Source organism: Chaetomium tenue (assembly GCF_020726465.1).
Source record: "Chaetomium tenue strain MPI-SDFR-AT-0079 chromosome Unknown F5144scaffold_6, whole genome shotgun sequence".
NCBI classification, from domain to species: domain Eukaryota; kingdom Fungi; phylum Ascomycota; class Sordariomycetes; order Sordariales; family Chaetomiaceae; genus Chaetomium; species Chaetomium tenue.
The window spans coordinates 614,986-628,643 of NW_027117334.1; the positions used below are offsets into that span (position 1 = coordinate 614,986).

The window sequence follows — 13,658 nt, forward strand, 5'->3', positions numbered from 1 at the left end:
GCCGAATGGTGGTTTCTCCCTGACCTTTCTCCTTCTCCAGCAAGGTCATTGCTTCACCCGTGTTCTCGCTTCCCGTTTACTTCTCTTATCTTACTAGCACCTCACCTCCGCCTTCGGCCATCTCCACCCCTTCCCGGAAACGCTCGCGTCCTCGCAGCCTTCTCATTGTGCCCCCACCTCGATTCACCTACCCCATCCAACGCCCAGCCAGTTCTCTCCGCGGTACCGCACCAACAACAAAGCCTCTGCCCAAAGCCCGCAGTCACTACCATCTCAACACCCTGGGTCTCATGTCTCAAGGTCAAGGGCCTCCCCTCTGACCAACCCCCCCCCGGATCGAACCCCTCCCCTTTCCGGTTCAGCCCAGTTGGTCCATGGCATCCCGCAGCTCAGGCACCCCGCCACCACCGCCACACCACTCGGCTACCACGTCCAACCGTGAAAGCTTCCTGAGCCGCAAAAAGAAGGAAATCGTGGATAGATCTATGGCTTTCTTTCAAACGTCTTTAGATAGATGTCTTGATAATCCAGTTTCTTCTGCATCCGCCGCCGCCGTCTCGGCGGTGGCGGGCCCCAGACGGAGGGTGAAGAGAGGTCGGGAGGATGATGTCGATGAGAGTGGCCCAGGTGCGGCGGGTGGAGACAAGGCCAAGAAGAAGAAGGTGAATCCTAAAGAGCCGAACGAGAAGACGTTTGCGTGCCCTTTTTGCAAGCATGATCCGGCCAAGTACAAGAAGACCAAGACCTGCTGTGGGCCGGGGTGGGAGGATGTTCATCGTGTCAAGTGAGTTTATTATGTGTGCGTGTTTTGTGGATTGCTACTGACTTGTGCTCAGGGAACACGTTTACCGCCGCCACTCGTTCAAAAACTTTTGCCCTCGGTGCTTTGATCACTTTGACAAGCCCGAGCTGCTCAAGAACCACCAACGCGCTGACGTCCCTTGCAAGCTGCGAGAGAAGTCGTCAGACGCTATCACCGAGGAGCAGGAGAAGCAGCTCCGCACCAGGGCCAAGGCCCATTCCTCAGAAGAGGATAAATGGAAAGAGATGTACCGGGTGATCTTCCCCGGCGAGAAGGTCCCATCACCATGTATGCCACCCTCCATCCCTCGATCCACCTCCCACCACACCAAAACTAACCTCGCCATAGACTACGACTCCGAAAACGACTCCTCCAAGTCCGCCAAGAGCCGATTCCAAAACCTGGACGAATGCCGCGAGTACATCCGGCGGGAGCTGCCACGCGTGGTGCGCTCCGCCATGGAACAATACGTCAACAAGCTGTTCGAGGACATCCAGGAAAAAGCCAACCAAAAAACCGCCGAAATCATCCGCGACGTCGAGACCACCATGCTGCGCACCTTCCAATTCCAGGAAGAAGCCTCCTCCTCTGCCGTCGGCATGGCGGCCACCTCCGTGCACCACCACCACCCCCTTGCCACCCCCACCACCACCACCAACGGAAATAGCCACACCAGCACCAGAGAATCATCCTCCCCCCCACCTCCCCCGGACTCAGGCAAAGCCGCGCAGCAGCTGCTGGAGGGGCTGCGCGAGGACCCGCTGTACAATGAGCTGTGTAATGAGCTGCAGTTTGGCATGGTCGACGAGGTGCTGTCGGGGGGGCTGGAGTATGGGTGTGGTGGTGATAGCTTCAGCATGGACTCGGCGTATTTTACGTCGTCGTCGAATGGGGAGGGGGCGTTTGGGATGGGGGTTGGGGTTGGGGTTGGGATGGGGGGGTTTGAGTTTGGGGTGGGGGTGGAGTGAAAGTGAGTGAGTGAAAGGTGGGGGGGGGGGGGGGGGTTGGCTGTTTGGTGGTTGTGGGATTTGGTTGTGGGCTTGGAATGTAGGTTTAGGTTGTAGAGGTAGGAATGGGTTGTACACTCTTTGATGGCTCTTGGGCCTGTTTCCTTTGTGGTTTCTTGTAAGTCCGGTTGGTCAGGTCTGCTGGGGATTGGGACGGGGGCACAAAGATTGACACTTTGGAACTTTGGAAGGACATGGTGGTTTAAAGAAGTTGTTTTCGAAGACACCAAAAATAAGCTTTTGGTCACAGACAGTCTTTTGTTTACCATTGCCATAATCTTGATCACTTGCAAGTAAAGGGTCGTCATGGGTGCAGGCATGGGACATTATTGTATCTTACTCCATTGTCAACATTCTAATCTTCTCTTCATTTTCCACCCATTAGTTCCCCAACTGTTCCATCCCCACAAGCCACTATCCAATTCGCAACAACTCTGTTCTTTCATCCGAATAAATCTTCCAACCAACCACACATCTCCAGGGATCGGTGAGACTGCCGTACCCTACTGGCCCAGCTTGCAGCGGGATATGCATGCTGTGCATGGCAGCCGAAGCCGAGTGCATCAATCCTACCGGCGATGTCGTGCTTGCGCAGCGTGCCATCGCAGTAATGACTTACTTGGGGGCATGGAGGGCCTGGATCTATCCAGGTGTTGTCAGTTGTCAGCTGCCGGCGATGTTTGCGCATTTGCGCAGATACAGCAAGCAATACCTCGGCCACTCTGCAGTTGTGTTTGACAGCAGTTCCTTGTTTCAAATGTCAATCTGATATTGATACCATCTATCTATGGTCGCGGTGTACAATCTGGCATCAAATTCCATCAATGCTCCCCATGTTCGTTATTAGTATTACGACTCATATCACACCTCCAAATCCAAACAAACCCAACAATATCTTATCCAAAATCACCACGACCCCGTATCCTCCTCGTCCTCCTCCCAATCCCTCTCCAACCGCCACGCATCCTCGGGAACCACTCCCATCCGCCCAACATCACACCCGCGATGCCCCCATTTCTCCGCAAACACATTCCGCCCCGTCTCAATCATCATCTGCACCCCAATCTCAAACCCATCCGCATCCCTATAAAACGGCTCCCCCTTCCCCCCCCTCTGCTCCGCCTGCCACTGATTCCTCAACCCATTCCCCCCACCCACATACTTCTCCTCCTGCATCTTCTCCCCCAACCCCACCAACCTTTCCCAACTCTCCACATACGTCTCCCCCTCCCCCTCCGGCCCCCACCCCTCCACACCCTCATTCCCCCTCCCATCCGCCTCCAACAACCTCCCCACACAACCCGGCACCCGCAACAACGCCCCCAAATCCGCCATCACGCTCCCCACATCCAAGACAATCCCAATCTCGCTCTCCGTCTGCGCCAGCCCGGCCCAGCGCGCGCGCAGGTAGGCGTCGCAGTCGGACGCGTAGAAGGGGATGTGCGCGTCCCAGCCGCCGAGCACGTCCAGCACCACGTCGCGGTTGACCAGCGTCAGGTGGTCGTACGCGAAGAAGTGGTGCGCCCAGGGCTTGACGTTGCGCACGTGCGCCGGGTTGGTGGTCAGGTGACGGAGCGTGCTGAGCGCGTTGGCGTAGAGGGAGGATGGGCGGGCGGTGCCGCTGCTGCCAGTTGTGGTGGTGCTGCGGTCCGTGGTGGGGGACGGGGACGGGGATTTCTTGTTGTTGTCTTTTTCGAAGGAGAAGACGAGGACGTCTTGGTGCGTCCAGAAGAAGTAGGGGTGGTTGTTGGTGAGGGCGGTCCAGAGGTAGAAGTTTTGAAGTTGTGAGAAGGTAAGTAGGGTGGGTGTCTGGGGGATGGGTTAGTGTGTGTGTTATGGAAGGGGAAAAGAGTAATGGACATACAGTGATGACGTTCACACCAAGCATCGAAAGTTGGGTGTGGTTGAGATAAAACGGGTTTTGCAGCGTCAGTTTGCCGTCCCGATTAGCGTGCATCACGCCTGTGTTCTCCACGACGATGATGTCCTCTGCCGGCCAGCCTGCCGCGATGTAGCTCACGACGCATTGGAGCAGCAGTGGCCAGTTGCGAGTAAAGCCGACGAACAATGGCGTCTGTTCTGGGCAGTGCTGTTGCGGTGGGCGGTTTACCTTTGGCGCGCGAAGAATGCCCGGTGCCGGGGGCGGGTTCTCGGACAACAGAGGGAATGGATCGGGGACAGGGAAACCGGAAGGCCCGGCGGGTTCAGGCTTGTACATCTTCTCCCGGTATACGGCACCCGCCGGTTCCCAACCCGCGACTTCCCAATCTCTGATCTGGGGCGGTAATTCATCGTAGCTGGGCTGTGGTGTCGACCTTTCCCGGCTGCCGAAGGATGCATGCCGCAAGAGGAGCGAGATGTTCAGCAACAAGACGCGGAAGAACAGGAGGGCGACAACCAGCAACAAGAGCCGGGACCGCGGCCGGATTGGTGCGCACGCCATCTTGATAGAGAAAGGAAAAATAGAGTTGTTCTGTTAATTGCTGCCCCTTATATGGGTGGAAGAATGAGAACGAGAAGGTATTGGGAGGTATGCTCAAATGGTGAGTAGATGTAAGAGTGTGGAAGAAGAAAGGTTTTCTCTGCCTGGCGTCGTGTTTATGAAGGCAACCTCGAGGAGATCAAAGCGCAGGCTGATCCGTGACCTTCATTCGCCACGGACAATCTATCGACTCTGATAGATACCAAGGCACCATCACATGACCCCGTTTTGGTCAAGAAGAGGCTCTTGCCTGCCAGGCTGCCCATCATTGTCACGGGACAGGACACAACCTAACCCATGCTGATCACTGAGTCGAGGCCATATCACTCAAGGAGACAGACATTGTAGGCCGATCCCGTCACGGGCAAACCCAGAGGATATACATGCATCTTCATGATATCAACCTGATCGAATTTTATTACATCGAAGTTCCATTTCCCATATTCCACCGTGTTCTACCAGCTTCGAGCCAACAACCTCCGAAGCCCACCCAGCACACCTCTATCTTAACCCCCATGACCCCCAAGTATAAGACTTAGCTATTTTCCCGATGTACTGTACATACAAAACAAAATATACATGACCCAGCGGATGGACTCGGCAAGCAACCATGGCTCCCGATAAAGTTATTAGACAGAACAAAACAAAAACAGATACAATGCAAGGGAATTATGAGAAGGAAACCGCGTGTGTATACAGCGAGAACAAAAACAAGCAGGCCGAAACGAACAGAACAGAAAAAAAGCTGGCAAGTCTGTACCAGGCCCTCCACGATCCCGAAGCCAGCCAAGGGGGTATGTAACACAAGGCCACAGAACACCTGAGAGCAAGTGCAGGCGTGAATACAACAAAATAAAATGCTGACAGCAGCACGGGTCCGTCCAACCACCCACCCATCGACCCACCCATCCTGCCTACTACCTTATCCCTCCATGTGTACAAGGGTATATGGAACTGGTATATCCAGAGCCGAAACAGAAAACTAGAATGAAAGAAAGGGGGAAAAACGGCAACAGATTGCATGGCAACCCGAGAAGATATTAGAACATCCACAAAGGAAATGCATCACCAACCACACCTGTGTGTTCGTCAATGGGGAGTGCGGCTCTACAGCCGGGCACCATCCGTCCCCACACCCAGGCCCACCCTCCCAACACCTCCCAAGATAGACAAGATGTGGACTCACTCACTCCTCATCCACCCCCCCCAACCCACCGCCCCCCCTCTCCCGACTACTCTTCTTCCCCAACCTCAGTATACTCAACCTCTTCCTCACACTGCCCACCCCATGCCCCAGCCCCATAATCGACGAATGCCCCCCCTGCGACGGCGGCGGCCCCGCCCCAGGGGACGACGACGACCCATGCCCCCCCTGTGGCGGCGGCGCCGTCGCCTCATACACGTGCGCGTGGTACGCGCCCTTCTCGCCGCCACCAAACACACCACCACCGCCGTTGACAGTGGCAGGCGAAGACGACGAAAACACCTCCGAGCCGCCGGGACTCAGGTCGGGGAGGTGGGACTGCGACGGCTGCGAGCGCGCGTAGTACGGCCCGGCGCCGGTGCCGTTGGTGTGCCCGCCGCCGCCGCGTTCCCTCGACGATGCCCTTCCGGCCTCGCTGGCGGATACTTGCGGGAGGGTGCGGAAGAAGGAGCGGCGGTTGTTGGTCGGGGCTTCTTTGGTCGAGGAGGTGGTGCTCTTGGCTGCGGATGATGAGGCGTGCTCGGGTTCTTCTTGGATGGCGGCTTGGTGTTGGTCGCCGTTGACGTCCCGCGGGGGCTGCTGGTCCTTCTTGCGGCCGCCGAGGAAGCTAAGGCGGGGCCCGCGGCCTTTTTGCAGGGGTACGGGTTGGACAAGGGTTGCTTCTTCTGTTACGGCGCCGTTGGGGACGGTTGAAGTGGATTTGGTGGCGGCGTGGTGAGGAGTGTTACCGAGCGCGGTGGCGGGCGAGCGGGGCCATGTGGGAGACGGAGTGGTGGTCTCGCGGACGGGCTGGACGGGGGTGAAGATTGAGATCTCGGGTGCGTAGGTTGATTCGAAGACTGCATATCTATCTGTTAGTAACCGCGACTGCATGAATGGCTCAATGGGAGCTTACACCGCTGCAGATCCTCCACATGTCGCGTGAGGATCTCGTTCCCGCTCTTCGTGAACGTCGCCAGGCACCTCTTGAGCATGATCGCGTGGTCGACCAGCGCCATCTTGATGGCATTCTCCTGCGGGTCGAACTCGGGCGCCCCGAGCTCGGCATCGAAATCCCTCGGCGACGCCGTCCGCGACATGTCGGGTATGAGCTCGCGATAGGCCACCACGCTGCTCTCCGAGTTGCGATTCACACTGATGCTAACAGCATCTACCAGCAGCTGCGCGCTCTCGTCCCCGCCCTCGCCATCCGCCACCTTCTTCTCCAGCGCCGACATATCCGCCGTCTTCCGCACAATCCTCTCCAGCGCCGTCTCCTTCGCCGACAGCCGCACCTCCTGCACGGCCACAATCTCGCTCCGCCTTAGGATCGTCGGGAACGGCTCCGCCGTGGTATAAACGATCTTCTCGATGGAGTGCTCCGCCACGGGGCCGCTGGTGTTCCGCTTGCTGGTAACAGAGAACGCCTCCGGATGGGCCGAGATGAGATAGTCTCGGATGATCTGCGGCACGCGGGCGCGTTGGAAGACGTGGTGGCCGAGGTCGCGGTGCGGGCTCAGCGTCGAGATGACGAGGAACTGGCCCTCGACGTCGTCGATGTGCTCGTTCGTGACGATGCGCGCCGACGGGTACATCTCCTGCATGCGGTCGGTGAAGCTGGAGGTGCGCTCGGCGGGGGAGCCTTCGAAGACGAACTCCTTCTCGCGCACGCTGGCCGGGAAGCCGAGGCCCTTGAACATGACCTTGAAGTACTTGGGCACGAGCTTGTCGCTCTTGGCGATCGTCTCGTAGATGGTCGCGATGGCGCGCTCGGTGCGGGCGAGCTTGGCGAAGTCGAACGTGTTCGTCTCGTACTGAGCCTGCAGCTCCTTGTACGCGGCCAGGGCGCTGCTCCAGGCCTCGCCGTCTTCGAAATGCTTGATCATGTCGAAGTAGATGCGCTCCTTGCGCTCAAAGTGGGTCTGAGCAGGGAACTCGGGGTCTTGCAGAGCGGGGGTCGTCTTCAGGGGGTCCCAGTCGTACACGTCGGCATGCAACCGCAGGGCCAAACCAGCCTCGGCGTGGTTCCTAGCATCCGCCTGGAGGTTGGCCAGCTGGTGGACATAGCGGATGAAGATCTCCTCCTTTTGCATATCGCGCAGGAACTCCATCAGCCGTAGCCGGTGGATCAGATGCGAGGCCTCGCCGGACCCATCGCCACTGTGCACCGCAACCAACAAGTCCAAGAACACGTCCACCGTATCCGTCAGATCCCTCAGCGCCCCAAAAAGCGCCTCATCCTTCCCCCTCGCGAGCGGCTCAAACCGCTCCAACAGCTCTCCCACAAACAACTTCTGCAGAATGCTCTCCGTCAGCGGCTTCGATTTGAAGTACACATCCAGACAGTCAATCATCTCCGTCTGAATGACCGACAGATCCTCACTAAGGGTCCACTCGCTGACAATCATGGTCTGCAGCACCTCAACAGCCATGCGGCGCAATCCCTCATGGACGCTCAGGCACAGCTCGACGATGGGCCCGACCAGCGTCGGCACGTACTGCACCTGGTAGCCGCCCATCTTGGCCAGGCTGTAGCGCGCGCGCTCCTCGAGGGTGGTGTCCCATCCTATGGCCTCCCAGGTCCTCCGCAGCAGGTCGGCGCCGTGCTCGCGCACGTCCCCGGCGATCTTCCACACGGCGCGGCGCTTCTGCTCCGGGAAGGTCTCGAGCGCGAGCGACGGGCTGCCAACCAGGCTCAGTAGGGTGGTGAAGAAGAGCTTCCACAGCTCCGTATTGAAGTTCTCGGCCTCGTCCGGGTGCGGCAGGAACGAGTCGAGCAGAATGCCGGCCAGGTATTGCAAGGTACGCATGGTCGACTTGTGGTGGAAGATGTGGGCGCTGAGCCAGTCGGCAGGGAAGGTCTCGCCCTGGAGGATGCTCATGTGTACGCGCAGGCAGTTCTCGACGACGACGTGTAGGTCATCTTCGGCGAGCTCGAGCTGCATACCGGCGGGGGAATTCGAGAGGGCCGAGAGGACGGCCGAGAGTTCGATGAGGGCTTCGTCGAAGGCGGCTTCATTGGTGATGGGGCGCGCGGGGAAGGGATAAGTGGTAGGAAAGAGGAGCGATAGGCGGTCCTTTTGTTTCTTCGGGACGGTTTGGATGACGAGGTAAGATTGGATGATCTTGGGGATGTAATCCGGGATCTCGGGGCCCAGGTGGTCGATCTGGCTGGCGAGGACGGAGCAGCAGAGGCGAACTTGGTCCTTCCACAAGTCCGTGACCTCGTCAACATGGCCCCAGTGTGGTGCTATCCATCGGACAGTGTTGGCGCTCAAGGCAGAACGTTGCTCCGGATGCGAAAAAATGTCGAGTTTGGCGTAGTTAATAATAAGGACCAGCTTGTACAACACCAGCTTGCCCTTAACGCTGGAGCAAGAATCCATAAAGTCAATAGCAATATGTAGAATTTCCTCGGTCGTCAGCAAGCCAGCCAGCTCTGGGAGCCAGGTGTGGAAGTGCTGGACGGCCAGGGTCTGACTGCCCACAAGCACCGGCGAGCTACTGCGCATCATGGCATCGAGCGCCTTAAAGATGACGCGGAGGTGGCGTGTGAAACCTGGGTTCGAGCCTGTTATCCCAATCCCCGCCTCCTTGGCCTTTTGTTGGCCACGGGCATGCGTGATGAACTTGAGGATGTGCCTCGCAACCTTGAAGGTGGCCCGGAGCTTCCTCGCCGTCTCGGGCTCGGTGGGTTTGGACAAGAGCCGGGTAAAGGACCTGACCAAACAAGGGGTCGCAAAGGGGTAGTTGAACCTGCTTTCGGCGTACTGATCGACCAGTGGCGCCAGGTTAAAACGCCTGTCGTGGACAATATCCAGCACTCTCACGAGCGCGGTAAATACGAGGTCTTCGTAGTCGTCGTTGCCCGAGTACTCGCAGAGAATGCCAAACAGCGCATCCAGCACATCGTTCAGCAGCTTGACCACCTCGATCTCAGCAACAAATATGAACTGCTTGAGGAGCACGGGAATCCCCTCCCGGGAAGAGTCTTTCCAAGCCAGCAGCCCCAAGACCACCCGGTCCTGCGAGAACCTCGTGCTGCAAAGGTAGGTCTCGACGCGCACCATGGCGAGCGGCCCCGTCACTTCGGCCTGGTGTTCGTCCTTGCCTCTGGCAGAGAATGGCAGGCTCAGATAGCCGCCCTTACCCTGGGGGCCAGGCTGGGCGGTATTCGTGTGCTCGTCCAACCGGTAGAGTAAGAGGCCGTGGGCCATGTCGCGAATGAATGCCTGTTGGTCCCAGAGAGGCATGTATGCCACCGCAAAGGGTGGGTTCGGCGCGTCCGCGAGGTGCATCACCACGTGTCCCTGGTGGACGTCCTGCGGTGCGAGCACGAGCTTGACCGATTGCCGCCACGGCTCGCCGCGCTCGGTGACGACGGTGGTCCAGGTGCTGACGGCCTCGGAGTTGGAGGAAGGGTGGATGCAGTTCTCGACGCGCTCGCCGTTCGACCTACGAACTTCGAGGGTGATCTGGAGGTTGTTTGCGTGGAAACTGCTCGGAAGCGCTGTTGGGCTCCCGCCGAATCGTGATAGCAGAGTCTGGCGGGTGAGGATGGCCTCGTCAATTGTAAGGTAAATATCGGACCTCGGCTTCGTGGGGGCGCCCGAAAAGCCCATCTTGTTTGTCTTGCAGATGTTGGACAGTGCTGTGGGGGTCGCTTTGATCAGAGCATCCGCATCCGGATTGTTGAAGGCCCGGAGGTGCACCTGCAGGCGCTCGGCTCTCCTCGACTTCTCGTAGGAACCCGTCTTGCTATCCATGATCTCACGCAGTACCGGGTCCCAATCCTCGCCATCTTGCCTCTCGGCTATGTGCTTGGCAGACGGCGCCCAGATGGTCACGATATGTTCGACCTCTTCCTCCTGCTTCATGACAGGGTTCAACCTGAGCACGCCAACACCGGCGGTCCTATGGGCCGTGTGAGTGACCTGGCCGTCCACGGACGAGCGTCCCGTCTTGGAGTTGGCGGTGCTCGGGGGCGGCCCATCCCTGCTCTCGCTGCCTGCCGTAGGCGGCAATACGACTTCTTCTGGTTGTTCGGACAGCGAGTCGAGTCTGCCGTTGCCTCTCGAGAAGGCCGAACGCGTGTTCTTGCCGGCCCACATTAAACTCCTGCGCACTGATTTGTTTCCGCCGGACAATGGCGGCTTGGCGTGTTCTTTGGCGAACGGGGTCTGGGAGGTGGCGCCAGACCGTGAGCTGGGCTTGGTGGCCACGACCTGCTGTGAGGCACGGATCTTGACGACCAGGAAGAGATCGGATTCGATGGAGGGGACGTCCCCAATCTCGGTGGCTGTCAGGTCTGCGAAGAGGGTGCGCATTTGCATGTTCCGGGTCAGATGGACTAATTGCCCACCAGCAGGCATCTCGACGATATAATTCTCAGACAAGGGTGTTAACACTCCCCCGGCGGTTTTGGTGGCCAGGTAGAGCACCACGGTAGTGTCTTCGGTAGATGCGCCGGCGAAGCCCTTGATATCGACGAGCAGGTGGTGGAGCGCCGTCAACTCGGTCACAGGAGTCGGTGTCTCGTCAAGCAGGCTCATGATGGACTGCAATTTTGTCATCTCCACCACCGAGTCATCTCCGGTAAGCACCCGGCCGCGCTCATGAGGGTCGCGGACAATCACTTCGGCCCCGCACAGCTTGTTGACGCGGACCAGGTCCCAAACCGTCTTTTCCCGGAGGGCATCGTACTCCCAGTCAGTCAGGACGTCGTGAAGGAATTGCTGTCGCGCAAAGTTGAGGGTGGCGATAAGATTCGACATGGTGTCTAGCTTGGCGTACTGGCGAGACAGCAGCAGCTCGTGGAGATTTGTTGAGTGCCATTCCCGGAGGCACGAGGCGATCTCGTCAATGAGTGGTTCCAGGGCTGAAGTCGGAGTCTCGTCGCCAATTTTGAGCATGGGCACGGGTGCCGGCGGGCGTGGCGCATTCGGGTCGCGCTTCACAGGCACTGATAACCGGCCCGGGGCGCCATTCGGCAAGCCCGCGTGCTCTCTCCAGCCTTTCGTCGGCGAGCCCTTCCTCCTCCTTCTCTCGGCATTGGCTCCCTCTATCCCACTCTTGGCCGAGTCGCCCTCTTCGAGATGTGTTGGCGACAACTGGGACACATCTTCGCTTTCGAAATCGCCGTCGTAGACCTCACCATTTCCGCCCATCACCTCCCGAACCTCGACACAGCTGCGCGGGAAGATGCCGCTAAAGACGCGGGCCTCGAGGGTTTGTCCCTTGACGCTGGTCAGGCCAGCCAGCAGACTCGGCGGCGAGACCAGGTATCCTCGGAGCCAATTGCCATCTGGGGTCTCTTCGAAAATGTACAATTCGTCGCCGAGTTCGAGCGGGAGGTCGGCCGCGTGTACGGCGAGGAAGGGGAAGGTCGCTACAGCGAAGGCCACCCGGGGCAGCGGTTGCCAAGGCATCGTGACCGGCCGGGCGGCATCGACGGCCGGATGTAGGATCGGATTGGATCGTGCCCTCGTGGGTATGACAAGCGGGTTCGAAGGCTAATCCTGGAACAGACAACAATTGCGAGCACCAACTCTTGGTCGAGATTGGACGCCGCTGTGTCGGGTTCGTCCGACCTTTCTTCGTCTGGTCGTCTAGTCGTTTGTTTGGCGCGTCTTCCGAACCAGCCTCTGACAAATGGCGGGCGGCGGGAAAGGTAAACGAGTGTTACGATATTGCAATCGTCGGGATTTCCACCTTCATCAGGGGCAGGCGATCTGTCGGTCGGCTCGGCTGCTAGGTTGAGGTGGGCCGCGATTCTTCGCTGGGAAAAGGGCTCGCTATCGATCGTCTACTGTGCTATCGGGTGAATTCATGTGTCGAGGGGAGTCGAACACAGAGCTGAGCGAGCTTAATGTGCAGTTAGCTGCAATGCAGAGAACGGGCGTGTTGCCGACGCCGTCTTTAAATTATTAGCGATCGGGAATGGCCGAGTCGAAGGGCCAAGAAGTTATGGACAGACACCCAGGATGCCAAGCGATAGAAAAAGAGTGAATATGTTAATGGAGAAGAATAAAGCAGTGAACGGCACAGCCAGGGTCAGCACGAGTTTATCTCAGCTCTCATCAGCGACCGAGAGCTTTGCTCCCAAAGCAACTCTTGAGGTGAGAAGAGCGAACAGTGGAGGATGGTGGTGTTGCTGAAAGGTCGCTGGTTCGCTGGGGTCAAAAAGGTGCCCGGGGAAAGAGGGACCAGTTTGCGCACGGCCCTCTTCGCGCTTCACCAATTGCAGCAATCAATCGATCAATCAGTGGATTAATCGGGTTTATCTTGACTCGGAAGCAACAAAGCCAGAAAGAAAGTGCACAGCGGAAAACTCCAGGCTGGAGTGTGAAACCAAAAAACATCCCAGATATACAGTCAAAGATGGTGCCTTGACATTCTCTAACGACCCTAAACCGGTGTTTAGGAGACCCGAGTGTTTGCACCTTTTGCGGACAGTTTGTTCGAGATTCTAATTCAGGGGTAAAAGGCACGTCGTTCTGGAGGTACGTACCAGGTACCAACCAATTGGGTTCATCCAGCGTGTCTCGCCCCTCCTTTTCGACGCAGGGCGATCTTCAACACCATTCCAGGAACACCAATTGGACCCAGCAGGTCTCCATGCACACACACCATTCCCGACGACGACGGTGACGACGGCGACAATGACGATGTTCCTACATAACCCCCAGTATTTCGCATCACCAACAGGCTCCCGCAATACCGAAACGTAGCGACTGTGAGACTACGGCCAGGTTTTATATTCAACCGTTACTCGGCGACTCCAGAGTTGTAATCTGTGATCGAACCACCGGTTTTCGTATCAACCCTTCGGGTCTCACCTACGGAGACTCATGGGGTGTGAGTGGGGGTCGGTGTGGTTCGAGAGCCTGGTATGAACTTGCCGAATGAACCAAAGCAAAAGATCCGACTTGTGAGCGAAGGACAGCACGTAAGTCATTTCAGGGGTGTGTTTACTCGATCCAGTTTTTTCCTTTTCGGGTTGAGTTGAGTTGAGTTTTGCTACCTGGTTATTTGGCTACCTAATGGGGACTTGGGCATTCTACTTGTAGAAGCTTGGAAGCCTTGGCGATCTACTACGTGTTTCCTGGTCCCACCATACGGTTACTTAATACTGTTCCATGCCAGTCGCAACCCTACGAGTCGGACGGGTTATTCACATCAGAT

At 57.8% G+C, this 13,658-nt stretch overlaps 4 protein-coding genes across 4 annotated transcripts; 1 reads left to right on the top strand and 3 right to left on the bottom strand.

Moving 5' to 3' along the window:
* Window positions 1-4: 4 nt before the first annotated feature.
* F5144DRAFT_517136 (uncharacterized protein) lies at window positions 5-2,161 on the top strand. Its single transcript, XM_066786635.1, has 4 exons — window positions 5-784; window positions 837-1,090; window positions 1,151-1,692; window positions 1,800-2,161. The coding sequence occupies exons 1-4, from the start codon at window positions 375-377 to the stop codon at window positions 1,851-1,853; spliced, it is 1,260 nt and encodes a 419-aa protein (XP_066639440.1). The 5' UTR covers window positions 5-374; the 3' UTR covers window positions 1,854-2,161.
* A 386-nt stretch (window positions 2,162-2,547) lies between these two features.
* Window positions 2,548-4,644, bottom strand: F5144DRAFT_581240 (uncharacterized protein). Its single transcript, XM_066789426.1, has 2 exons — window positions 3,674-4,644; window positions 2,548-3,618 (listed from the first exon to the last, which is right to left on the bottom strand). Exons 1-2 carry the CDS (start codon window positions 4,250-4,252, stop codon window positions 2,716-2,718), a joined length of 1,482 nt encoding a protein of 493 aa, XP_066639441.1. The 5' UTR covers window positions 4,253-4,644; the 3' UTR covers window positions 2,548-2,715.
* On the bottom strand, window positions 4,645-5,502 carry F5144DRAFT_581242 (uncharacterized protein). The gene has a single exon (XM_066789427.1). The coding sequence runs from the start codon at window positions 5,312-5,314 to the stop codon at window positions 4,961-4,963; it is 354 nt and encodes a 117-aa protein (XP_066639442.1). The 5' UTR covers window positions 5,315-5,502; the 3' UTR covers window positions 4,645-4,960.
* On the bottom strand, window positions 5,396-12,179 carry F5144DRAFT_336795 (uncharacterized protein). The gene is made up of 2 exons (XM_066784186.1): window positions 6,391-12,179; window positions 5,396-6,334 (listed from the first exon to the last, which is right to left on the bottom strand). The coding sequence occupies exons 1-2, from the start codon at window positions 11,900-11,902 to the stop codon at window positions 5,478-5,480; spliced, it is 6,369 nt and encodes a 2,122-aa protein (XP_066639443.1). The 5' UTR covers window positions 11,903-12,179; the 3' UTR covers window positions 5,396-5,477.
* Between the last annotated feature and the right edge of the window lie 1,479 nt (window positions 12,180-13,658).